The 25,299-nt window shown below is 41.7% G+C and overlaps 1 protein-coding gene across 1 annotated transcript in view; it reads left to right on the forward strand.

Moving 5' to 3' along the window:
- Positions 1–25,299, forward strand: part of LOC127443532 (polycystin-1-like) — a 100,650-nt gene that overhangs the window by 57,059 nt on the left and 18,292 nt on the right. Inside the window, exons 12-33 of the mRNA XM_051702222.1 lie at positions 1,027–1,304; positions 2,569–3,333; positions 4,377–4,508; positions 4,960–5,135; positions 7,556–7,671; positions 7,766–11,418; positions 11,886–12,038; positions 12,516–12,656; positions 14,323–14,611; positions 14,773–14,989; positions 15,091–15,250; positions 16,721–16,879; positions 17,039–17,183; positions 18,397–19,113; positions 20,265–20,427; positions 21,797–22,058; positions 22,186–22,381; positions 23,647–23,817; positions 23,962–24,105; positions 24,393–24,600; positions 24,893–25,019; positions 25,108–25,224. Coding sequence (XP_051558182.1) covers positions 1,027–1,304; positions 2,569–3,333; positions 4,377–4,508; positions 4,960–5,135; positions 7,556–7,671; positions 7,766–11,418; positions 11,886–12,038; positions 12,516–12,656; positions 14,323–14,611; positions 14,773–14,989; positions 15,091–15,250; positions 16,721–16,879; positions 17,039–17,183; positions 18,397–19,113; positions 20,265–20,427; positions 21,797–22,058; positions 22,186–22,381; positions 23,647–23,817; positions 23,962–24,105; positions 24,393–24,600; positions 24,893–25,019; positions 25,108–25,224 — 8,489 coding nt within the window. The remainder of the gene's footprint in view (positions 1–1,026; positions 1,305–2,568; positions 3,334–4,376; positions 4,509–4,959; positions 5,136–7,555; positions 7,672–7,765; positions 11,419–11,885; positions 12,039–12,515; positions 12,657–14,322; positions 14,612–14,772; positions 14,990–15,090; positions 15,251–16,720; positions 16,880–17,038; positions 17,184–18,396; positions 19,114–20,264; positions 20,428–21,796; positions 22,059–22,185; positions 22,382–23,646; positions 23,818–23,961; positions 24,106–24,392; positions 24,601–24,892; positions 25,020–25,107; positions 25,225–25,299) is intronic.

The following is a 25,299-nucleotide window of genomic DNA, read 5'->3' on the forward strand; positions in this document are numbered from 1 at the left end:
ATCATCGAAAGCACCTACAATGGGCACGCGAGCGTCGGAACTGGACCTTGGAGCTGTGTACGAAGGTTGCCTGGTCTGATGAGTCCCATTTTCTTTTACATCATGTGGACAGCCGTGTATGTGTGCACCGTTTACCTGGGGAAGTGATGGTACCAGGATGCACTGTGGGAAGATGACAAGCCAGTAGAGGGAGTGTGATGCTCTGAGCAATGTTCTGCTGGGAATCCCTGGGTCCGGCCATTCAAGTGGATGTCAGTTTGACACTTGCCACCTACCTAAACATTGTTGCAGACCAGGTACACCCCTTCATGGCAATGGTATTCCCTGATGGCACTGGCCTCTTTCAGCAGGATAATGCGCTCTGCCACACTGCACACATTGTTCGGGAATGGTTTTAGGAACATGATGAAGAGTTCAAGGTGTTGCCCTGGCCTCCAAACTCTCCATATCTCAATCCGATTGAGCATCTGTGGGATGTGCTGAACCAACAAGTCTGATCCACGGCTGCTCCACCTCACAGCTTACAGGACTTGAAGGATCTGCTGCTAAAGCCTTGGTGCCAGATACCACAGGACACCTTCAGGGGTCTTGTAGAGTAAATGCCTCGGTGGGTTGGAGCTGTTTTGGCTGCACGCATAGGACGAACTGCATATTAGGCAGGTGGTCATAATGTTTTGACTCTCTATATACATACATACATAGTATATGATTTTGAAAGTATTTTTTATAACTGCATTATTATTCATGACTGCAGCCATGATATACTGTATATTCTTTTTTTAAACTGGAAAACAGCAAACCTTCAAAACAAAAAAACAAAAAAAAACAAAACAGTGAATTTATTATTATTATTATTATTATCACTATACAGTCAGAAAGAATCATGTATAATAATTTAATAATTGTGTGCATAACAAGTAATTATGTTATGTATAGTAGCAATACATGGTGTATGGATGTGGTTACTACGTTTGGATGTGCTTCCCAATTTCCCTTTCATTTTTTACCTTTGACTTTCTATTTTAGGTTGCAGTGACTTCTGTGCCCCCATCACTGTTTGCCAGCCCCCTGATAACTGGATTAATGACACGTCCATTCCGCCAGCATCTTCATTGTGCCCTGCGGGACGCCAGTACTGCCCATATTCTAAGGAGTGTCTGCCTCTTTCCAGCCCATGCCACCCCATGCGCTGTGCCAACTGCTCTGGGGTCGACCCTCTGCCTGCAGGCACCCTGTACCCCTATTACAGCCTTGTAAGGGAGGTGCTGTTAACCCTACCACCTGGCCCCTCCACTCACGTCCTGGTGAGTTACAGTCACAGAGGTGTCTCAAGCCACCAGTCTTTTTTGGATAGCCCTGACTGCTTTAGAGACACACAGTTAAAGAAAGTAAATTAACTTTAACTCTATTATTTATGGGTTAATCTGCAATAGAAAGGTGATTAACAATAATTTAAATGATTTGCCAAATTAAAAATATTGATAAAATGGACTTCTGAAATGGATCATAGCTAGGCGTGACGTAATCACATTACACATTACATTACATTAAATCACATATAGCTACCTGGAGTGGATTTTGTTGTAGACAGGGCTACCTAGTGTTGATGCGGCAAAGATAGAAACCAATCAACTGACATGAAAGAATTAGCACTTTTTGCAGTCACGACTAGTTAGTACAAAAACTCAGACTAACATGGAAGAGACTGGATTTACTGATTGTCGCTCTGTCATGATGCATTTAACAAAGTGTTCTACTCTTTTGAGAATGAAGGTTTTTCAATCTTTTCTTCTGTATATTTGTCATCTCTAGATGTGAGTTTTAGAACATTGTTTGATTTGAGTTCAGCATGCTTCAGGATGATATACGGGGGCTTTTATTAGCATGCTTTTAATGCAGCTCTTAATTAAAGGTTGAGTGTATGTGTGAGTATAGAGGCCTCATCTCGAGTCGCCCTGAGTGCATTCTACTCTAACGGGAGCATTTGAAGGATAAATGTTGGGTGGTTCAGAGTGCCCTAATGTACGCTGGTGTTCAGTTCAGAGTTAATTATCTCCATTACTCATCTGCCCCTCGCCAGCACCATGCCAGCTGCCTGAAAGCCTGTACTGGAAAATCATTAGTTGCATCACTAGTTGTTCGAAGAGCTGTACAAAACCAATTCCAACAAATCATAAAACATAACATTCATTATGACATACTTTTAAAATGCGCTGCATAAATTCAAATGCGCTGGACTCCAAACCAAGATCTTAAAAAGTAATAGTTCTGATATACTCGATGGATTTACTACTAATGTTAATGGGTTTCTTCAGCTGGGCAGTTTCATGTACCAAGCATTGATCTTTATTAAAACAAACAGATTTAAACTTTTTTCTTTTCGTTATGTAAAGGACACATTAAAACTGCCTTCATCAAGATAGAAAATTCTGTATACTGTATACACCAAGGTGCAAATAGCCAAAATTGATGTTGATTGACAGGTCTATAAATTGAGCCAATAGTGCAGAATTCATTACACTCATACGAATCCCTCTCAATACAACAATCTGCCCTGTTCTCACTCAGGCCCTGGAGGAAATAGAGGACCTGCTGGTTGCCCCTGGCGACTTCCTTGCCCTGCAGCACGATGCTGGCCCATCAGGGCTTCTCCAGTGCTCATCAGACCCCTCATCGCCGTGGAAACAGGATGTGCTAATCCAAAACCGCTCTAACTGGTGGGTAGCAAATGAGACATTGGAGGTGAAAGGAAAAGGAAGCTGGGAGGAGGGATTGGTATGCCAGCTGAGAGTGCTCTACATCGGGCAGAACAACACCAAATTGCAGGGTCCCTTTCTTCGTTCAGGGCTTCCACAGCCCGGTAACTACAGTTTGGAAGTGACATCCAATGATAAAGATTTTCCCATAACAGCATCCTGTCCAATCCATGTCATCCCACCTTTGGGCCTCACCGTGATCCATCCGACCAATCACAACGGTACGGTGTACTTCCTGCCCAATCAGACGGCAGTTCTCGTTAGGGTGCGCACTCAGCACAGCGTACTGATTGGACGGCAGGGTAGCAATATGACCGCACCCTTTCATAGCTCCTGTCCACAGAACTTGCAGGCTAAGGTGGCTGAATGTAGGCAACCCGACCCATTCAATGACACCATGTTTGCGTGGGTCGACCTCCAGCTTGGGACCACACCAGGCCAGACCACCGTGGTGCTTCGAGCCCAGAGTAAAGTTACCGAAGCAGTGCTCCAGATTCAGGCAAGGGTGCAAGAGCCTCTCCGAGGACTGGTCGTTCAACCCCATCCTGCTCACAGAGTCCTCATGGAATCCGTAGTGGTAAGTGGTATCCTTTTTGCTGCAAAACCCACCTAAAGTGGTTTGTTGGTCTTTAAAATGGTTTAAGCCATTCTTCTGGTCTCTCAGCCTGGCCAAGCTGGTTTTAAGCTGGTCCAGCTGGTCTAGCTCCTCTCCTAGGCTGGGAGACCTGCTAACAATCTTGGCTTAAGCAGTTCTTTCAAAGTCCTCATATAATCCATAGTGTTAAATGGTTTCCTCCCTGCTGAAAAAAAGAAAAGAAAAGAAAAACGCTTAAACTAGCCAGGAATGGTCTGCTTGTCTTAGCTGGTTTTTAATCTTGTCAAGCTGGTCTTCTGGCTTGACCTAGATGGTCTTTAGTGGGTCTAGCTGTTCACTTAGTCTAGCCAAGCTGCTTTAAGCTGGTTTCCCAGCCAGACCAAGCTGGTCTTTAGCTGGTTTTGTTGGTCTCCCAATTGGCCAAGCTGGTCTTTAACTTGTCTAGCTGGTCTCCCAGCCTTGCCAGGCTGGTCTTTATCTGGTCTAGCTAGTGTCCCAGCCTGGTCAAGTTGGTCTTAGATGGTCTAGCTGGTCTCTCAGTCTGGCCAAGCTTCTTTAAGCTGGTTTAGCTAGTTCCCCAGCCTTCAGCTGGTCTATCTCATCTCCTAGGCTGGGAGACCAGCTAGCTGATTTAAGCTGTTCTTTCAGAGTCCTCATGGAATCTGTAGTGTTAATTTTTGATCTCCCTGCTTGGGGAAAACAGCTTAAACTAGCTACGGGTGTTCTTCTGGTTTCAGATGGTCTAGCTTGTCTCCCAGCTTGGCCAATCTGGTGTTTAGCTGATTTTGCTGGTCAGTCAGTTTTCCAGTTGACAAGTGCCCAAAACCCCTCCTAAACCATCAAAACAGACCAGACTGGAAGTTCAGTTAGACCAGCTGACCATCACCTTTTCAGCAGGGCTGTACTTTCTTAAGATTTACTATCTAAGGATCTAAAGATTCTAATCTTTTTTGTTTGTTTATACAAGATATTTGTGATGCAGAAGCTGGTATGTAATGGCATGTCTCTTTTGTAATGGATTTCAGAGTTACATGGCATCTGTGGAGGAAGGTACAGACCCCTCCTTCAGATGGACAGTGGATGATAAACCATATTTCACATACTACAACAGCATGCTTAACATCATCTATCAGAATGCAGCTGTGTATAAGCTCACGGTCAGTGATTTTCCATACACCCGGGCACTTTTTATAAAATATTTTTGGAATGTTGACATTTCCTATGGTGTGACATGCTATACTTAAAAAGCTATCTTAAACTATTTTAAACACTTATAAATTAAATTATTGATATTTTTTATTTGGCTATATTTAAATAACATTCTGCAGTTTTAAAATGTTGGTGGGACTCTTTGAAATGGCTCAAAACAGCTAAATAGCACTAATTATTTCATTTATAAAGTGTTTTGAAGTCAATTAAAGTTAAGCAAAAACATAAGTATTTTCAAGGAAATCGATTGACCATTTGTCATTTAAACATTTTCAGATTCCGAAGTGAGACACTCAAAACCAAAATTTAACTAGAAAGGAACATTTGTCAAAAGTTTCAAAAGACTAAACTTTTTAACAGACTGTCAGCACAGCAGCTGACCCATCTCTTGTCTCCTAGGTAACAGCTATGAACCAAGTTAGCACTTTGACAGAGCACTTCAACGTGACAGTGGACCGTATGAATAGTATGACTGACTTTACCATCCGTGGAATTCCTGAAATCGTGTGTCAGGGGTCACCTCTCAACCTCTCTGCCTCTGTGAAGATCGATGTGGCTGTGGATGTCACATTCTGGTAAGATCTGTTCCAGTGAATCTCAGAATGGTCAAATGAAACATTGAGGTGTGAAGATTCATTCCATTAATAAGGATGTGTTTTATTATAAAAACAAACTTGCATTCATGTTTGACTCCATCTTACTATGGAACGCCCACTTTTCGTGATCAATCGAGTCTAAATTCTCTATTGAATATCCAGTTTCTCCTGGATATATGTCACAGTAAGGAAGCTAATTGAGTTAACAGTGGGTTCCAGTTCTTAGAAATGATCTTGGAGAGTTATACGATTTTTCTACATTCACATCCCATGACTGTTCCATGTACACACTTTTCTTTATGTGTCTCTTTTTTTCCCTGCACAAACTCTGTTTGCTCGCCCTTTAATGGCACTTTTCTCTGGATTTACAATCTGTGGTTAGTGAAGAATTTTCTCTCTAATGCTGAGCATAAAAATATTCCAAAACTTTCCGTTCCATACAGCTCCTTGCCTCCAGAGTCCTGCTGTGTAGCAAATTACAATAGACTTATCTCAGTAACTCATCCTGCTTCGTTTATGCTACGGACTGTGAATGATTCCTCAAACCATGCAGCTTGATGTGTGCTTTTATTTTCTAAGTAATCAGATTTCACAAACTTGCTTAGGAGGAACCCAAGCCATAACACATATCCAGAATATCATACATACTCTGGGGTGGGCTCTTTTGGGCCAGTAAGTAACCACCTAATAACCACCAAGAACCCCTAAGCATTGATCTAACAACCATTTAGGACACCTTAGCGACTGCTTAGCAGCGCCTTGGCAACCACCTAGAACACCCTAGAATCAGTGCGGCAAGTTTTCACATTTAAAAAAAACCCCCAGCTTAAACAAACCTAAGCTGGTTAAGTGTTCTTAGTTGGTCTCTCAGCCTGATCAGACTGGTCTGGTTTTGCTGGTTTAGTGGTCTGGTTATGCTGGTTTAGTGGTCTGGTTTTGCTGGTTTAGTGGGGATTTTTTTGGCACTTGTTGGCTGGCCAGGATGGGAGACCATCTAAACCATCTTAGACTGGGTGGGAAACCAAATAAACCAGCTTAAATTAACTTTGGCCAGGCTGGGAGACAAGCTAAACCAGTTTAAACCAGCTTGGCCAGGCTGGGAGACCAGCTAAACCAGTTTGGGAAAGCAGATAAACCATCTTAAAATAGCTTGGCCTGGCTGGGAGTGCACCTAAACAAGCTTAAATTGACTTGGCCAGGCTGGGAGACCAGTTTAACCAGCTTGGCCAGGTTGGGAAAACAGATAAACAAGCTTAAATTAGCTTGGCCTGGCTGGGAGATCAGCTAAACAAGCTTAGTCCAGGTGGGAAAACATATAAACCAATTTAAATTAGCTTGACCAGGCTGGGAGACAAGCTAAACCATCTAAAAACCATCTTGGCCAGGCTAGGAGACCAGCTAAACAAGCTTAAATTAACTAGACCAGTCTGGGAGACCAGCTTAAACCAGGTAAGACCATCTTAGGCTGGTTTAAGCTTTTTTTCAGCAAGGGAGCTCTATTTACTCTCATAAATGGCTTTGTAAAGAGTAGTATGATTTACTGTTTTAACTTTGTCTCGATAACTCGCCTACTCGTTGTCTATACAGTTTAGCATGTCACTTGATCAGTCACTCATGATACCTGATTACCCTTTGGGCTCTACATTCTGAGAGAAGGAGTGCTTGAGATAAAGAGAGAGCAGAAGGTGTTTAGCTGGAAGCAGAGGGAATGATTCAACAGCAGTTCACCTCGCTCTCCCTCTGTGATGAGTCAGAGATGGAGAGATTTGCAAAAGACTGCTTTTATTCTCTCCAACTAAAAATATCTTCAAAAAACATAACTGCCAGCTTGCTATTACAAAGTCCCATGACAAAAAAAAAGAAAAAAAAAGGAAAAAGTTATCTGTTTCCCTTAAGTCATTATACTGGAATAGCTTTGTCTTGAAGTCAGCATTAAATAAAAATGGACCCATTTACTTTCTTAATAGATGGTCCTGGTCTCATTGTGCACAATTTTTCTGTGCGCATTATATGGAAGAAAAACACAATAGTGTCCTGTTATTATACAGTAATAAATGTGATAACATGCTCCATCATTAAAACGGCAATGTCATGAATCCCTGTTTATTCTGTTTCTCTTGGAAAAATATCACAATATGGAAGTAAAATGGGTTGCTAATACCTGTTTCATGTTGACATCAAGAACCCCCCCCCTCCCCCCCAAATATTTATAATCAAGATGCAGATACTTTCCAAGGCTAATAAAAACATGAACAGTCTTGTTTTATTTGTATAACTATTTCTACACTATGAGACATTGAATTAAGTGAAACCAAGCATAAATAATGCATGTAATAAGGCATCCTGTGCTTGCGTTTGTGTCTGGAGGAGATTGTTTTGATGTTTTTATTGTGTCACAGTTGGCTGTTTGGAGATGGAGGGAACCGCACACGTCATTTTAAGCCTCCTTATGATCACTCCTCTAGTAACCAGGTGGTGATTCATGACCATGCAGAATACGTTTATTCCCAGCCAGGTAAAGACTCCACTCTTAAAAAGGCTACAGTATTTGTACTGACTTTTTTATATAAATATTGCAGATTATATTTTTCTTCCTCTTATTTTCACAGGGGAATACACGCTTTTATTCTCTGCTTCCAATCACTACGAAAACAAGACATGCAAGTTTGACGTCTATGTCTTTAGCATTCTGACAGATGTACAAATTGAGACCAACCCACAACTTCTGCATGCTGGAAAACTTGGAGAATTTGAAGCCCACCCCTTACCATCTCCTTACGGTATCATTTACTCCTGGAACTTCGGTGACAATTCGAGTATACGGCAGGGCCGTGAGCGCAGAGTTCCTCATGCGTACGCTCACAGCGGTGTCTACACCATCTGCGTGAATGTTAACAACACCATCAGCTGGACAGACACATGTGCGGACATTATCGTTTACGAGGACGTCAAGGGCTTGAAGGTGACTTCATCAGCTCCCACAGAACGAAACACACCTACTGTTGTCACAGCGAGTTTGGAAGCAGGCAACAATGTAACGTGGAGCTTTGACATGGGCGATGGCACTGTACACACAATTGTGGATCCCCAAGTTGAATATACATATCGAAAAGATGGCAACTACACCGTCAATGTCACAGCTATGAATGATGTGAGCTTACAGTGGGTAACCATACCTGTTGAGGTGTTTGTGCTACAAGTGTTATCGCTAGAACCTGCTGGGTGCGTTCGAGAAAACGAAGAGGTCAGCTTTCATGCGTTTGTGTCAGGGAATGCTTCGGGACATCAGTATGTGTGGAGTTTTGGAGATGGAAGCCCCAATGAGACTCAATATGGAGCCCCGGCAATAACGCACTCGTACGTTAAGAGCGGAGAGTACCACCTATCGCTGCTCATGTCAAGTGAAGCTAACAAGGCCAATTTTTTCACAAGAATTTGTGTCCAACCTAAAATCACAACAGTGTCTGTGCTTCCTCACAGAAAACATGTCAAGTTTGGCGAAGAGAATAGATTCACTGTAACCGCTCTGCCAGAATTTAACTACACGTACCTTTGGGATTTTGGGGAATATGAGTCTACACATCCTATTCGTGGTGGAAAGGACATTGGTTTTACTTACAAGAGTCCCGGACAATATCAAGTAACAGTTACTGTCTTTAACAACATCTCCTGTAGCAACAACTCAGTTTCAATTGAGGTACAGCAGCCTGTTGACTTTTTGTTGATAAATCATAATGGCGACAAAGGTAACAACCTCGCCTTACACAAAGACTACATTTTTATCGCCTCTTCAGACTCTACAAATGTTGCCTACATCTGGGACTTTGGAGATGGGACTCGACTCATTGGGACAAGTGTATCACATGCTTACAAATCTTCTGGCAATTTCAACATCAGTGTTACAGGCAAGAATGACGTGAGCGAGACTAAAAATTACATTTCTGTGGTGGTATTAGCACCCATTAAAGGGCTGTCAGTGAATGCTAGTCTTGTCAATGTTCCTCTTAACGCTTCAGTCAACTTTGAGGCACACCTTGACCAAGGGGACAATGTTCGGTATTTTTGGATTCTTTGTGACCGGTGCACTCCTATCCTAGAAACTCACACCATGTTCTACACCTTTCGCTCCGTTGGGACTTTCAACATCATTGTAACCGCTGAGAATGATATTGGCACGGCTCAAGCCAGTATTTTCATCTATGTACAGCGCGAGTTAGAGGGCTTGCAGATAGTGGCTGAGGAGCTTAGCGAAGGATGCTGTTTTGCAACCAACCGTGTCCTTCACTTACAAGCTTCATTGAAAGAGGGCACCAATATGACCTTCAGCTGGAACCTTCTGAGGGAACCTGAGAACCGTGACCTCAACCTCACTGGCAAGACCATAGACCTCAATTTTTCCACCCCTGGTCCCTGTGAGGTGCTCCTCAAGGCAACCAACTTGCTCGGCCAGCTGGCGGTAAACAGAACTATTGAGTTTCTTGAACCTGTAAGGGAGTTGTTCCTAGAGTCTTCTCCAAACCCTTCTGCTCTGAATGCCATAGCAAACATGACCATATCGGTACGTTTTGGGACTGACCTACATTATAAATGGTGGGCTGATGGTGAGCTATTAACATTTGACATGCCCTCTGTCATGCACCGTTTTAAAAGCGCAGGTTTGAAATTGGTTACAGTGGAAGTTTCCAACCAAGTCAGCTCAGAAAATGTCTCAAAGTGGATCCGCATTCAAGAACCTATCTCAGGATTGACCTTCACCACCACAAATGTTACCGAGCAGAACTTTGTAGCATCAGGGCTCAATGTTTCCATGCGTGGAGAAACACAGACGGGATCCAACATTTCATGGATGTGGTTATTGCCAGATGGCACCAAATCAAACCAGCGTACCACCTCCTACATCTTTCCTAAACCTGGACTCTGCACTGTCGCTTTGAACGCCACTAATGATGTCAGTGGCGAAGTGCTTTTACATGACTTCACCGTACAAGACCGTATCCAGGGTCTGGAGCTTAGGGCCAGTAAACAAATCGCTGCAGTTGGAGAGAATGTGGAGTTTACCATATCTGTCTCTTCTGGAACTTCTGTCAACTTTATCCTGAGCATCAGCGGTGATGCAACTGTTGTTCTGAACAATCAAACGTACATCCACCAGTTCACCACTGTGGCGAAGTACTATGTCAACCTTACGGCGCACAACCAGGTGAGTTCAGAGCGGAAGACTCTGCACATTGAAGTGATGGAACCGGTCACCAAACTGAGCATACTGGACTGCTGTGATGCAGCCATACCTGTAGGAGTAACTCGGTCTTATGTAGCGAGCACGCCGACACGTGAACCACTGACATTCCTGTGGACTTTTGACCTTCATCATGGTGCCAAGACCACGCTGGTTGGCAGATCTGTGACATACACACCAGATGAGCCAGGAAATCTGACCATATTCCTGAGAGCTTTCAATTCCCTGAATGGTCTAAATGTGACCAAGGTTATACGAGTTCAGAACAGTATCAAATCGTCCATCTTGGATGCTCAGCCAAGCGACACTTTTGTAAACAAGACAATCAGCTTCCATGTGGGCATCACTCCTGTTTCGACCTCTGCGACTTATCAGTGGGACTTTGGGGATAGTACCTCTGTCGCTATCACAACCACACCTTTCCATAACCATATCTATTTCCTCCCTGGTCACTATGTGGTGCGAGTCAATGTTAGTAACCTGGTCAGCTGGACAACTGCACAAATTGATATCAACATCTCTGTCCTAAAGTGTGACGAACCAGAAGTTCAGATTATTCAAGCTCCACGACTCGCCATCTGGCGTTACCAGCCAACCTTGGTAGAAGCCAATGTAAACTTGAAGGGTTGTGCCCTCTATGGGGTCGAGTACCTTTGGGAGATCCTTACCTCTCCTCGTTGTCAAGATTATGACAAGAAAGGGCCTCCACCTTCTAAGGTCCATCTCCCAGCGGAAGTCAATGTTCGGAGGCTCCAACTTTCAGTGCCCAAGATGTCGATTTCAGCTGGGAACTACACTCTTGTGTTTTCTCTTTCCTATGAGGGAGTGCCACTCAGGAAGGCAGCCTGTCTGCAGCTCTCGGTGATGTCCAAGAAGTTGGTACCCATCATTGAGGGTGGAACCTACCGTGTGTGGTCAAAAACTCAGGATCTACATTTGAGTGCAGAGCAATCCTATGATCCCAACCTGGACCCAGAGAACCAGTCCCTACTCAACTACCACTGGGAATGTGTGAGCACTTCAAAGGTAGATCCACTCTTAACTCGTAACTTTGTTTTACAATACCATTAATGTTTGTTGAGGGAGGGTTGGTGGGTTTGAGTAATTGCCATTGAGAAACAATGAACAATCAAGTACTTCATTCCAACAGCTAGTATGCATGTTTGAGAAGTTGTTTAATTCAACTAAAAACCTCTAACAAAACATACTTTTGTGTGTGTGTGTGTTTAATGTTATGCTGCCATCCCTTTTGAGTTTGACCTTTAAACGAGTTTGTAATTACATACAGCTGAAAAGTAACTTTTTACTGACAGAGATGCATAGAAATATTTTATTTTTATTAGTTTTAATTATTATTATTTCAGGTTTCTTTATTAAGTCTAGAGCAGGTGCAGGTCTTGAGCAGGTCTTTTTGATGGTTATGTATTGTATTAAATGTTACAACATTAGTAGTCTGCCATGATTTTGATGCCACTCTTCACATCACTCAACAGGGCCCGGCTCACTGCTCTACTCTGAATTTCGGGTTGGGTCCCAGCGACCCGGTTCTGGGCATCTCTGGGTCCGAGCTAGAGGTGGATGTTGAGTACACATTTCGTATGACCGTCAGCAAAGAGGGCATGACCCCAGAATCCACAACGCAGACGGTGAGTGGGCATTGAGGGCCCTTTCTCCAGATAATGCCAAGCTGTTCATTTATTTTTTTAAATACCACTGGATTGAAATTCTTGTACTCTTTTACCTCAGACACTATAGGGCATGTTTTGGGTTCAATCTATTTAACTTTGAAAGTCTGATTGCTTTGGAGAACCATGATGAAACCAATTCACCATGTCGTTACAGTCAAGGAGAACTCTGTTGATCCCATACAATCCTTTTATTCTTGAGTTCTCAATAGTTTATAAACAGAATTTATTCTTTCCTGTCTCACAGTCAGAACAGGTCATACAGATCCCAGCTTTGTTTATATTTTAATCAGAAAGACTGTTCAAAGAGAAAGACATTTTAAATTAATCACGGTCCCTCATTATTGCCACAGTTTCTGTGGTCAGTGGAAAACATAACCAAGGAGAAATTGCTTATTAGTTTTACTTGACACTAAAATATCCCTTTTGCTTTCACAGGTTTGTGTTCAGAGCGGTCGTATCCCGATGGTGTCGCTCGAGTGTGTCTCGTGTAAAGCTCAGTCTCGTTATGAGATCAGTCAGAGCACGTATGTTTACTTGGCTGGCACCTGCATTAATTGTCACAGTTCACACCGAGGGGTGAGAAACACACTTTCATTTGCAATCTAACCATATCAAACTCTATTATGCCTTCTGAAGCCATGATTGCTTTGTGTGAGAAACAGACTGAAATATAAGTTGTTTGTTCACTGAAAATCTTCCCTTTTGCTGTAGCTCTCAAATCTCATTTGTGGTCAAACTTGTCATATGACAGGCAAAAACCAATCATTTATATCAAATCTGGTGCAACACATTTAAAAGCGCCATTTATTAATTGAAAAACGAGAAAATGACAAAAAAAAATATTTTTGGGTGAATGAAAAATCATAGAAAGCATTATTATAACCACATGTCACATGTGAATGTTGGGAATAACATATTCAGGTTGTGTGAGTCACTCATGCATTATTTGTTGGAGGAAACATGCCGTCATAATTCATTGAAGAGAGATGATCAAAGAAAGCGAGAGAGCAGCATGATATCATTTTAGAAAGGAAGCAAGGTCAGTTCTAATTTTTTGGGACATTCCTCTTGCGCTCTCGCTTTTTTTCCAATCTTCTTTCTCCTGATGTTTAGACTGAGACTGGAGTGATGTTATGGTTATGGGAAGCAGAGGGAGGGAAACCTGTGTGGGTGTACGGGGTGATGTCATCATGATGTGGTGTGTTCCACTGCATTAGCCGTTAACGGCATGCCAAACCTCATTAAACAGACACTCATCACTCTCACCCCTTAGGTCTGGTTCCCATGAGGCAAAGACAGTAAATATTATGGTAAAACTGGGATGCTTATGTAGTGGGTCAAACACACAGGTCTGAGATCAGTGAGATGGAGGTCATTCAGAGGTTTCTGAAAACCTCCTGCAAACTGACTAATAACATTTTGTCAGCTCACAGCGGATGGCTATTACACCTTAAACATTTACATTCTGCAAAAGAATCTGCACCTAAAACGTTGCAAATTTTTTCGTAGCTACATAAAGCTGCATAGACATTGTAAATATAGCATGATAATTATTAATGTCTTAATATAAACACAAATAAATATTACTATTAAAAATATTAATATAAATTGTTTTTATGTACTATAACGATTTAAAAATAAAATAAAAATAAAACATAAATTTGTATTTAAAATGTAAATTAATATATTATAATTTTAATAGTTTATTTTAATAATAATAAAATAAAGAATGCTTCTCATTTTAAATAAATATATAAAATTAAGTACATAAAAATTACATGGGAAACTATGCACATTTTTTTGTAGCTACATAAAGCTACATGACATTTTAAATATAAATATAAGCATATTATATCTTAATATAAGCTATTAATAAATAATTAACTATTTCAAATAAATGTTGTAATACTTTTTAATGAAATATAAATTAAAATTGTTTATATTATTTGTAATATAATTTTAATAATAATAAAACAAAGATGCTAATTTTGTATAAATATATAAAAGTAATAACTGAATGTGCCTGAATTTGTGTATCTCATGAGCTTAAATGCTTGAAATTAGTTTTCTGTAATATATATATATATATATATATATATATAAATTGTGCTTACATATGAATTCCATACCAGCTGTGTTATGACATTTTTATTTTTTTTGTTTGATAATTAAAGATGACTGTTACTTAAAAGTGACACATGAGAAACACCACTAACATGTCCACCCTCTCTGTCTCTATTAGCGATGGACGGCGATGACCCGTCGGAATGATACACTAGTGTTAGATCTGAACACCACCACCACAGGCAGTGACAGCATGCACCTGGTGCTGAGACAGGGCATCCTTCACAACGGAGACTCCTACATATTCAGCCTCCATGTGACAGATGATGAAATGGACAGGGAGGGTGTGGCCTATATCGAGCTCCACCCCAATCTGCCTCCAGCAGGGGGTGCATGTTCTCTGTGGGCGGATGGGGAGGGGCCTCAGGTGCGCACGCTGCTGGATAGAGTGCACTTCAATTGCTCAGGTAAGACCAGAGATGCAGGAGGAAATGTATATTATACACTTCACACAAAGCATAGGTGAAGTTTATCATTTCATTGCAATACATCATTTTCTTAATCAGTATTTTGGACTTTTCTTTCTCCAATAAATATATCTAAACATTGACATAAACGTGTCTCTCAGGTTATGCTGATTTGGATGAGATGGAGTCTCCTCTGGTGTACAGTCTTTTGGTGGCGCGTTGTTCAGGACTGTACTGTGAGGAGTTCTGTGTGTATAAGGGCACCAGTCCAGAACATTCTGCCTTCCTGCCCCCTGGATTCAGCAAAGCCCAGGACAGAGTGTCTGCTTTTGTCATGGTGGAAGACCACCAGGGGGCGTCAGTTACTGCAATCAACATGTAAGAGACAGTTTACTTTTTGTATTCTTTTCTATCCTGATATTGTTAAAGTGACATTTAGTGTGTGTTTGATGTGTAATGTGTGTGATTGTGTGTATTAGGACGATAGAGGTGGTTTTGCCGCAGGTTCCCGAAGGTTTCAGCAGTCTTCCTCATTGGCTGAGTAATCTCACTGACTCCAACCTCAGGGAGCTGCTCCGACAGGGAGACTCACAGAGAGTGAGGGAACTGTCTCTCGCTCTCATTACTGTTCTTAACAAGGTGAGACTATCTGTCCATCCAAACATCCATCCGTCTCTCCATCCATTCAGCCGACCATTCATCCATCCATTCGTCCAGCAATCCATCCAATCGTCTATCCATCCATCCATCCAAACATCTGTTCATCCATCATCCATCCAAACATGCATCTGTCCATCTATTCCTCCATCCAAACATCCATTCATCCATTCATTCAACCATCCATTCATCCATCCAAACATCTGTCCATTCATCCATCAAAACATCAATCTGTCTATCCATCTGTCCATCCATCCATCCACCCATCCATCCATTCGTCCATCCATCCATCCATCCAAACATCCATTCATCCGTCCAAACATCTGTCCATTCATCCTTCTAAACATCCATTTGTCTGTCCATTCATCCATGCATTCATCCATTCAAACATAAATCTGTCAATCCATCCATCCACCCATCCATCCATCCATCCATTTGTCCGTCCATTCGTCCATCCATCCATCCATTTGTCCAAACATCCGTCCATCCCTCTATTCATCCATCCATCCATCTGTCCATCTATTCATTCATCCATCCAAACATCCATTTAAACATTCGTCCATCTATCCAAACATCCGTCTGTCCATCCATCCATCCATCCATCCAATACATCTATCCAAACATCCATCTGTCCATCCAAAAATCTGTTCAGTCCAAACATTCATTCAAACATCCATCCATTCATCCATCCATCCATCCATCCAAACAACTGTCCATCCATCCATCCAACCAATTTGTCCATCCTGCCATCCATCCAATCATCCATTCAAACATCCATCCAGACATCTGACCAATCATCCATCCATTCAGATATCTGTCTGTCCATCCATCCATCCATCCATCCAAACATCCATCTGTCCATTCATATATCTGTCCATCCATCCATTCAAACATCTGTCCATCCATCCATCCATCCAAACAGCAATCCATCAGTCCATCAATCCAAACATGGACAGATGTTTGAATGGATGGATGGACAGATATATGAATGGACAGATGGATGGATGGATGGACAGACAGATGTCTGGATGGATCAGCCTCTGATCCTCTGCGGAGCCGAGATCGCAGCCGCCGGCAAACGTCCATCCAGACATCTGACCAATCATCCATCCATCCAGACATCTGTCTGTCCATCCATCCATCCATCCAAACATCCATCTGTCCATTCATATATCTGTCCATCCATTCATCCATCCAAACAGCAATCCATCAGTCCATCAATCCATTTGTCCATCCCTCCATTCTTCCATCCAAACATCCATTCATCCATGCATTCATTCATCTATCCATCCATCCATCTAAACATCAGTTCATCTGTCTTTCCATCCATCCATTCAATCATCCATCCAGTCATTCAAACATCTGTCTATCCATCCATCCATACATTCATCCAACCATCCGATCATTTGTTCATAATTTCATTTGTCCATTTCTGCGTGTGTGTGTGTGCAGTATGAGCAGGGTGTATCGCGCAGGCGTGAGCGTGTGTCAAAGGCTGAGCGTCAGTATAGAGTGAGCGTAAGAGGAAACATCACACGAGCTCTGACGTCACTGGACCTGACCACCGTCAACGACATCCAGCAGACATCAGCAGCCCTCGCTCAGTGCACGGTGAGATGTGTGATTGTCACATTCATTCTCAGTAAATTATGTTGTATATCTGACTAGACAACTTGAACTTCCCTTCCCAACAAACAGATGATCCAAGTGGGAGTGATAGAGAGAGAAATGTAATAACCAGTTTTAATAAAATATCTGTTTTGTGTGTAGGCTGTGAGTCGAGAGTTTGTTTGTGAAGAGTGTCAGAACAGCACGCTGGATAAACTGGAGTCGATGTTAGAGATTCTACAGACAGACACTAAACAGGGGACAGTCACCCCTACTGAGATTGCAGACAACATCCTCACTATCATGGGTTAGACACTAAGAGCACACCACTTGTTTACACATTACATAATTTCTCATCAAAGGGGTCATATCATACACTTTTCAATTATTATTTTTTCCCACTGAGGTCCACTTATAATGTTACTGAAGTTTTTTTGTTTTGTTTTTTTAGCCAAAACCAGTCATAGTTTAGTTTAGACCATTTTCAATCTTCTCTCTGACCCTTAGAATTAAACAGAGTTTTTATTCTATGTTGTGCCTTTAAGATTAACCCCCTTGCATGTCAAATAAGGTTCAGACCATGTCTTAGCCGAGTAAAGTTCTCTGGGTTTTAAATCATGTGCAATATAGTTTTTAACTGCCCCTTCCTTCAATAACAACCTCTTTGCAAATCCTGTGTTACATCGAAAGATTCACAAAACAATCCACACTGAAGTGCGCCACTCAAACTGTTAAGATCATGCTGTATGATCAGGTGCAAGACACAGCCAGAAACAGCACAAGGTTTGGTGGATTTTTACAAATGTTACACTTACTGCAAGTTCTTCTGGTGTTTAGGAATTCACTGTGATTGGGCGGACCAAGTTTCTGAATACCAAATAGGCGTTGCTGACATATAAATCTCAGTGTTCATGTTTCATCTGTCTTGTGTCCGAAAGTTGCGGAAGTTTAAAACAGTTGGGGGCTTAGTTTAAATAGATGGCTTTTTGAACTGATGAAGTTTTGTCATAATGCTCTTTTATCTCAAAAGCTCAAGGAAAATGCGATTCCTTATGATATGAACACTTTAAATCTTATCTAAACCAATCTAAACATCAAACTAAAAATGGAATCCAATCCTAATGAATTTTAGAGCATTTATTTTCTTTTTTGAACTTTTCGGAGCCCCCTATTCTGTTTTGATCAGACTCTAATATTCATCCAGTCAGATCAAAACCAAGTCTTCCACTTCCTCACTTCCTTGAAAATGTATAGAAAAAGTTGCGACTGTTTTGGAGAAGAAAAAAATACAAAAATAAGTACACATTATAAGGGGAAAAAATCAAATGTATGATATGACACCTAAGGTCCAATACAAATTAATTTTAAAGCACCTGTTTTCTTTTTAGTACTTTTTCTGAGCCATGTATTTTGTTACTATTTTCATCATTCAGTTTAATAATAATTAAACAAGGATTGTTTTCAGATAGTCAGTAAATCAAATTTCTTTTTGGCTTCCTTTTCCTTTTTACTTCCTTTAGGTGACCTGATCCACCAGGTGAGTCAGGCCACCTCCTCTCCGCCTCCGGAAGCCGATGACCACTACGGTGTCTCTTCCCAGTCTCCGTTTCTCTTCCAGGAGCAGCAGCATCATCTGTTGCGTGTGGCCGCAAAAGCCTACTCCCTCTCATCTGTACTCATGAGAATCCTCATGCTCGCTCGCGTTCTCAACGAAGAGCCTCTGATCTTCCGCGGAGCCGAGATCAGAGCCGCCGGCAAACGTGCCGACCCGCAGAGCCTGCTGTGTTACGGCAAGAGTGATGCACACGAGTGCCGCCATTTCTCCATTCCTCGCGCGTTTAACACCAGTCTGGGACGTGCAGCAGGGGCCGCACAGGTCCAAGGAGCCAACAGTGAAGATGGAATCGTACAGTTGCTGTTTCAAATGGAGCCAAATCCGTTTCCGTTCAATTACGTAGCGAATTACACAGTGTCTACAGAGGTAGCGTCTATGGAGTTCCGAACCGTAAATGGCACGCAGATTCCGATATTGGATTTGGACGAGAGCCAAGCGATAACGGTTGCGGTTAATAACGGAAGCATGGCGGGGCTGGACGCTAACGGAATGGAGGCCATCTTGCCACCAGCGGGAGCTGAGAACATCAGTCGCTGCAGTTCTGTTATTGTGAGGGTGAGCACCAGGAACGCCAACAATCAAGCTGGAATCTACGTACAACTCAACTTCACCGTAATTGATGGTAAGACACCCACCATACTGGGAGCCAGTGAGAATGAAAATCTAGTTGTAGAAAATCTAAGCCGGAGACCAAAATTCTTTAAAGGTGAAGTGTGTAATTTCTGCGCTACTAGTGGCACCAAATGGTATTACAAAAATAAAGTATGTTTTCAAACAACATTTGCCTGTCGAGAAGAAAATCTGCAATTTCGGCGTCTCCATCAAGCCCCACAAATTCCCTCAAATCTTCCACCTTGTAAATGTGATGCCAATGTTCATTCTGGTTTTACTCCGTTCTCTGTCTCTGTATCTTTCAGCAAGTTTTTGAATTTTGGTGAAGCTAAATTTCTTCTCCTCTGTACACGTCTGCCATGGTTGTTGATATTCCCCCGGCTGAACAAGAAGCCACGCCCCAAACTCATGCTATAGGATGAGCTAGAAAGGGATGGGTGGAGCTGAGCAGGCAGCTCAAAATATAAACATCAATGTTTTGATAGTGTCTGGGAGGCTCAGTGTTTAACTTTTGGGGGAGGTAAACCCACGAATGGCTTACTTATAGTTGTCACTGAACAATAATAGTAGAATGTATTTTGACCTCAAAGTTACATAGTTCACCTTTAAAAATTCTGGGTTAGTTCTAGAGCTTATACGACTTCTCGTTTGTACAAGTAAACTAGTCATCCTGGAAAGTAGTCGTCTAGTGGGCGTATCAGTTTTTATGTTTTTAGTGGTCTTTGCTGTTTCTCTGAAATCTAGCACTGCGTTAACAGAGATTGTCGAGAAAATATCCAGATAATCTCGGCAAAAAACAGAAGCATGTATTTAAAGTCATTTCCAATTTACTTTTGGTTTCTCTCAGCCTCTGGGAGCCTTTTAGGGTGGTTCGGAATAATTGTTTGCTTTTTTTTTTTTTGAACTGTCCAAACAAAGTCCAAATCAACCAAAAAAGCTACAATATGCAATCCACTCCATGCCAATAGTTAATTTCTTTCAATTTATACACAAAAATGTGTACAAAGTGTGAAACAAAACCCATTTCTACACTCTTTTAAAAGTGTACAAACTACTTTATTACCTTTAGTACAACTTCTGAATGCGTGTTTGTGTATTTATTTTGACGCGAGATGCAAGTGTGCATCTAAACTCTATTCCTATTCATCACACCATCTTCAGATTCTCCAGAGAAGGTGGAATTGGATCCATGGATTACAGCCTATCTGCACACCTCCGAATGGCCCAATGAATTCAACAGCACTGACAGGAAACGCATCACACTCAGTATGACAAGGGGGCGGGACTTGGACCACAGACGCTACACATTCTTTCTGTCTCCAAAGTAAGTGAAGTCATATATAAAGCTTTTAACTTGCATTTAATCTTTCTCTGTGTTTTATATGATTTAAAATGCCAGAAACATTTTGAGTTAAGCTGTGCATGTGGATGAGAGGTTGTTTGTCTATAATAAATGATGTGTTTGAATGCTGACAGCTCTTGTGCTTTTGAAATGAACATCAATAGCCACTGGAGTACCAGCCTTTATTGAGACACTCAATGGAAATTCATTAATATTAGTCATAAAGATTAAATACGTACTCATTAAATGTTGAATGCACACTAGAGTGTTTCACAAAGAGAGCATAAAAGACCAAATCTGAGTAAACCTAAAAGAAAAAGGAATAAGACATGCGAGATTCTGTGCATTACAGGGATTTTACCATGGGTAATGGGTGTTAGGCACGACTCGAAAATCGAAGCTTTATTTTAAAACTTTAATCACATATTAAACATGTATATTTATGTTTTTTTTTTACTTTTATAAAACTGACAACAACAGTATAATCAAAGAAATTATCATATTGTCACACCAATTTTTATAGTTAATTTAACAATGAAATATGATAAAAAAATTTAGATTTTAATGTGAAATTTTTTATTATTTTAGATTTTAAAATGTTAAAATTAAAAATTAAAACACGGGGGTCTGGGTAGCTCAGCGAGTATTGACGCTGACTATCACACCTGGAGTCGCGAGTTCAAATCCAGGGCGTGCTGAGTGACTCCAGCCAGGTCTCCTAAGCAACCAAATTGTCCCGGTTGCTAGGGTGGGCAGAGTCACATGGGGTAACCTCCTTGTGGTCGCTATAATGTGGTTCTCGCTCTTGGTGGGGCGTGTGGTGAGTTGTGTGTGGATGCCGCGGAGAATAGTGTGAAGCCTCCACACGTGCTATGTCTCCGCGGTAACACGCTCAACAAGCCACGTGATAAGATGCACGGATTGACGGTCTCAGATGCGGGGGCAGCTGAGATTTGTCCTCCGCCAACCGGATTGAGGCGAGTCACTATGCCACCACAAGGACTTAGAGCGCATTGGGAATTGGGCATTCCAAATTGGGGAGAAAAGGAAAATTTAAATCACAATTCAACCAAGGTTTATAGTTTATTAGCCTAATGCTTCACTTTTTTTTTTTTTTTTTTTTGTTTTACATTTTCAGCAAATATAGGTGAATTAATGTAGTCCTTAAGTGTTTTGCTGTCATCATGTGATTCCTGTAATTCTGACATGTGAACGCAGCATAATGGTTGGTTGTTTACGGTTGCTACTCATTTTACAATAGCTTCAAACACAGCTCGTCCAATCAGATTTGAAAGTCTGAAATTATAATTTCACTGCCATTCTTTTTCATTCTCTCCTGTATCACCATCAGTCTCTATGACACCACGCGTGATCACTTCATAAACGTGTCTACGAGCTGCGGTGCAGATTACCCAAATATGATCCGTTTGGAGGTGGCCGTGTTCACGTCTTTGTGCCAGTACTTCAGCGAGAGTGCGAAACAGTGGCGGACGGATGGCATGATTCCTCTTCCCGAGACCAGCGTAGGCCGAGCCGTTTGTCGCACACGGCATCTTACTGCATTCGCCGCCAGTCTGTTTGTTGCGCCTGACGCCGTTTCCTTCATCATTCCTGTAAGTATAACAACTGACAAATTCAAGATAAGTTCATGCTTTTATTTTAGTACATTTACAGAGTCTTACTTTAGTGTCTTTTCAAAGTCTTTAAAGAATATATATGTGTGTATCTTGTTCATGGCAGGAACGTTCTGTGGGTCGCAGTTTAGTGGTGGTGTTGGTGTGTGTGATTGGACTGTTGTGTTACGTTGTGGCCGGTGCTATTCTGCGCAAACTGGATCAGATGGACTTGAGACGGGCCTCGGTGGTTCCGCTGTGTGGAAAGGATGGACTGTACAAGTACGAGATCCAGGTGAAGACCGGCTGGGGCTATGGAGCAGGTGAGATCAAGAACGTATTGTAGACAGTCGACAGCAGGCGTTTGATTACCAACATAAAGTCTGGTCCCCTTTGACAGACTTGGAAAGCGACCAAACATTTTATTTTTATGTGCCTTTAACAGCAGATATGGAAGACTGTTTCTGCCAAAATAATTGTGCTTTGGTAAGTCATAATTTGGAGATAAAAAGTCATAATAATGAGGTAATATTATAAGTTATATTTCTAACATGATAAGGCGAAAGTATGCAATAGTAAGTCATAATTATGAGATCAAAAGTCAATAACATGATATTTAGTCATAAATATGAGATAAAGTAAAAAATTATGAGATAGTATTTCATTAGATTCCAAGTCATAATTTTAAGAAGGTATATGAGATAAAGTTAATTATTAGATTCAAAATGAATATTTATGATTGGGGCCTGGGTAGCTCAGTGAGTATTGATGCTGACTACCACCCCTGGAGTCGTGAGTTCAAATCCAGGGCGTGCTGAGTGACTCCAGCCAGGTCTTCTAAGCAACCAAATTGTCCCGCTTGCTAGAGAGGGTAGAGTCACATGGGGTAACCTCCTCGTGGTCACGATTAGTGGTTCTTGCTCTCAATGGGGCATGTGGTAAGTTGTGTGTGGATCACGGAGAGTAGCATGAGCCTCCACATGCTGTGAGTCTCCGCGGTGTCACGCACAACGAGTCACGTGATAAGATGCACGGATTAATTATGAGATATAAGGTGAAGATTATGAGATAGAAAAGTCAATTATATGATACTTTGTCATAATTATGAGATAATGTTATGAGATAGCAAATCATCAGATTAAAAGTCATAATTATGAGATACTCATTGTAATTATAATTGCCGTTATGGTAAAATATACAAGTCATTCTTATTGTATTCTTTCTCACTACATAGAATCATAACGGCCTAATAAACAGTGAACACAACATCTCATGTATGTCATAATTATCTTATCAAAGCATTTTTCTTCTCTGTGGTGCCCTGTAAACAAAACTTTGTAAACACGTCTGTACACCCTAACCTAACTCTCAGAAATTGGGCACAAAACAGCCAGTCAGATTGGAACTGGCAGTATGCACTTGAGCAAAGAATATTACCCATAATTGGATTTCCCACCCTGAAACGCTGCCAGTTGTCTTGGTTGAGGTGGCTGGCATTTCTTAAATATTAACCTTTGATTAAAACAACACACAAAGAAATCCAAGTGTGTCTTTCTACAACATCAACACTGTATTTATGCCTATCCAGGTACCACAGCCCATGTTGGCATCAGCCTCCATGGCAGCGAGAGTCGCAGTGGACACAGACACCTGGACAGCGTTGGAGCGTTCGCTCGCAACAGCCTGGACATCTTCCACATCGCCACGGACACAAGTCTGGGCAGCGTGCTCAAGATCCGTGTCTGGCATGACAACAAAGGTACCAAGCGGCAGATGGGGACAGATTTTGCAGTAATCAACATTATCCAGCACACCATAATGTGTCCGTGTGGAACGAGGCAGTCTGTGTTTGACAGAAAAAATAAGAAGAAATAAATTGTCTGTTTGTCTCACCCTCTCTCAGGTCTCTCTCCTGCTTGGTTGCTCCAGTATGTTCTAGTGAAGGACCTGCAGTCTGGCAGTAGTTATTTCTTCCTGGTTGAGGAATGGCTCTCAGTTGATAACGAGAAAACTGATGGCAGAGTGGAAATAGAAGTGGAAGCCTCAGGTAACATCTTGGCTCCCCAGATACAATACTTGCGATTGGTTGGTGCCTCATTTAGATGCATGTCTTTCTTTCTTTAACAGCCCACTACACAGCAATTGTGTATACTTCTACTTTGTGTGTCATTAGTGTCATTGTGTGTCACTCAATTAGTGTAAATAATGAACATTTCTAACAGGTTGAATAGCATTAGTGCAGACAAATTATAACCTATGCGAAACAATGGTATCAGATGGCATTTCTGCCACTTCATGTCCTCTGAGCTCTGTACTTCCTGTGTGCCCTTGCAGAGGAGGCAGACCTGCGTCACTGGCCCCGCCTACTGACCTGGGAGCTTCAGAGAGCAATGTGTGAGAGCCATGTTTGGGTTTCGCTATGGGAACGACCTCCACGCAGTCCCTTCACACGGCTGCAGAGGGTGACCTGCTGCTCGGTGCTCATGCACCTTTGCATGCTCGCCAACACTGTGTGGTATGGCACCGTCGCCTATGGCAACAGGTAAAAGCACCTGTCATTCATGTTGTTACGTTTTTAGTAAGTAGTAAATAACATATTTCTGTTGTGCAATTGATTCATTGTGCAACTGCAGGTTTATATACAATTAAAATGTGATATACGCTCTACTAGCCAACTTCCTGAGGTTCCAGGAAGTTATTACATATCTATTACAATGTAATTACAATGTATTATGTTATCAAGTCGATGTAAATAGAAAGTTCTGTTTAAACTCATATTAAGTAGTTCTGGGTGTATAAATCCTTGAATAATTGTATGTGTCTGTGTGTTTTAGCTCTACACCGGTGTCTACACAAGTCTCGTTGAATGAGGAGACTGTTTGGGCGGGTCTTGTGAGCTGTCTATTAGTGTATCCTGTCTACCTACTCATATTCTGCCTGTTTAGACTGAGCCGTAGCAAGGTGAGACACATACTCAAAATCACTTTTAAAGACATCACATCAAAAGTGTGGTAAATTGAAGCACTGTGGCTGTTGTTGTGTTTGTCAGGTCTCTGTGGAGCAGTTACCTCCTCAAGTGGACCAGGAGTCTTTGGAGATTGATGACTTCCTGGATAACTCGCTGACAGGAAGCTCTTTTCTGATGTTCAATGGAATTTCTGGAGAGGTATGTTGAAATTAGGTTTGTGGAGTACAGAACTGGGATTTCGACAACCAGAAAGTGAAGTCTAGTGTTCTTTTC

This window comes from Myxocyprinus asiaticus, chromosome 7 (genome assembly GCF_019703515.2).
Source record: "Myxocyprinus asiaticus isolate MX2 ecotype Aquarium Trade chromosome 7, UBuf_Myxa_2, whole genome shotgun sequence".
In the NCBI taxonomy this organism is placed as follows: domain Eukaryota; kingdom Metazoa; phylum Chordata; class Actinopteri; order Cypriniformes; family Catostomidae; genus Myxocyprinus; species Myxocyprinus asiaticus.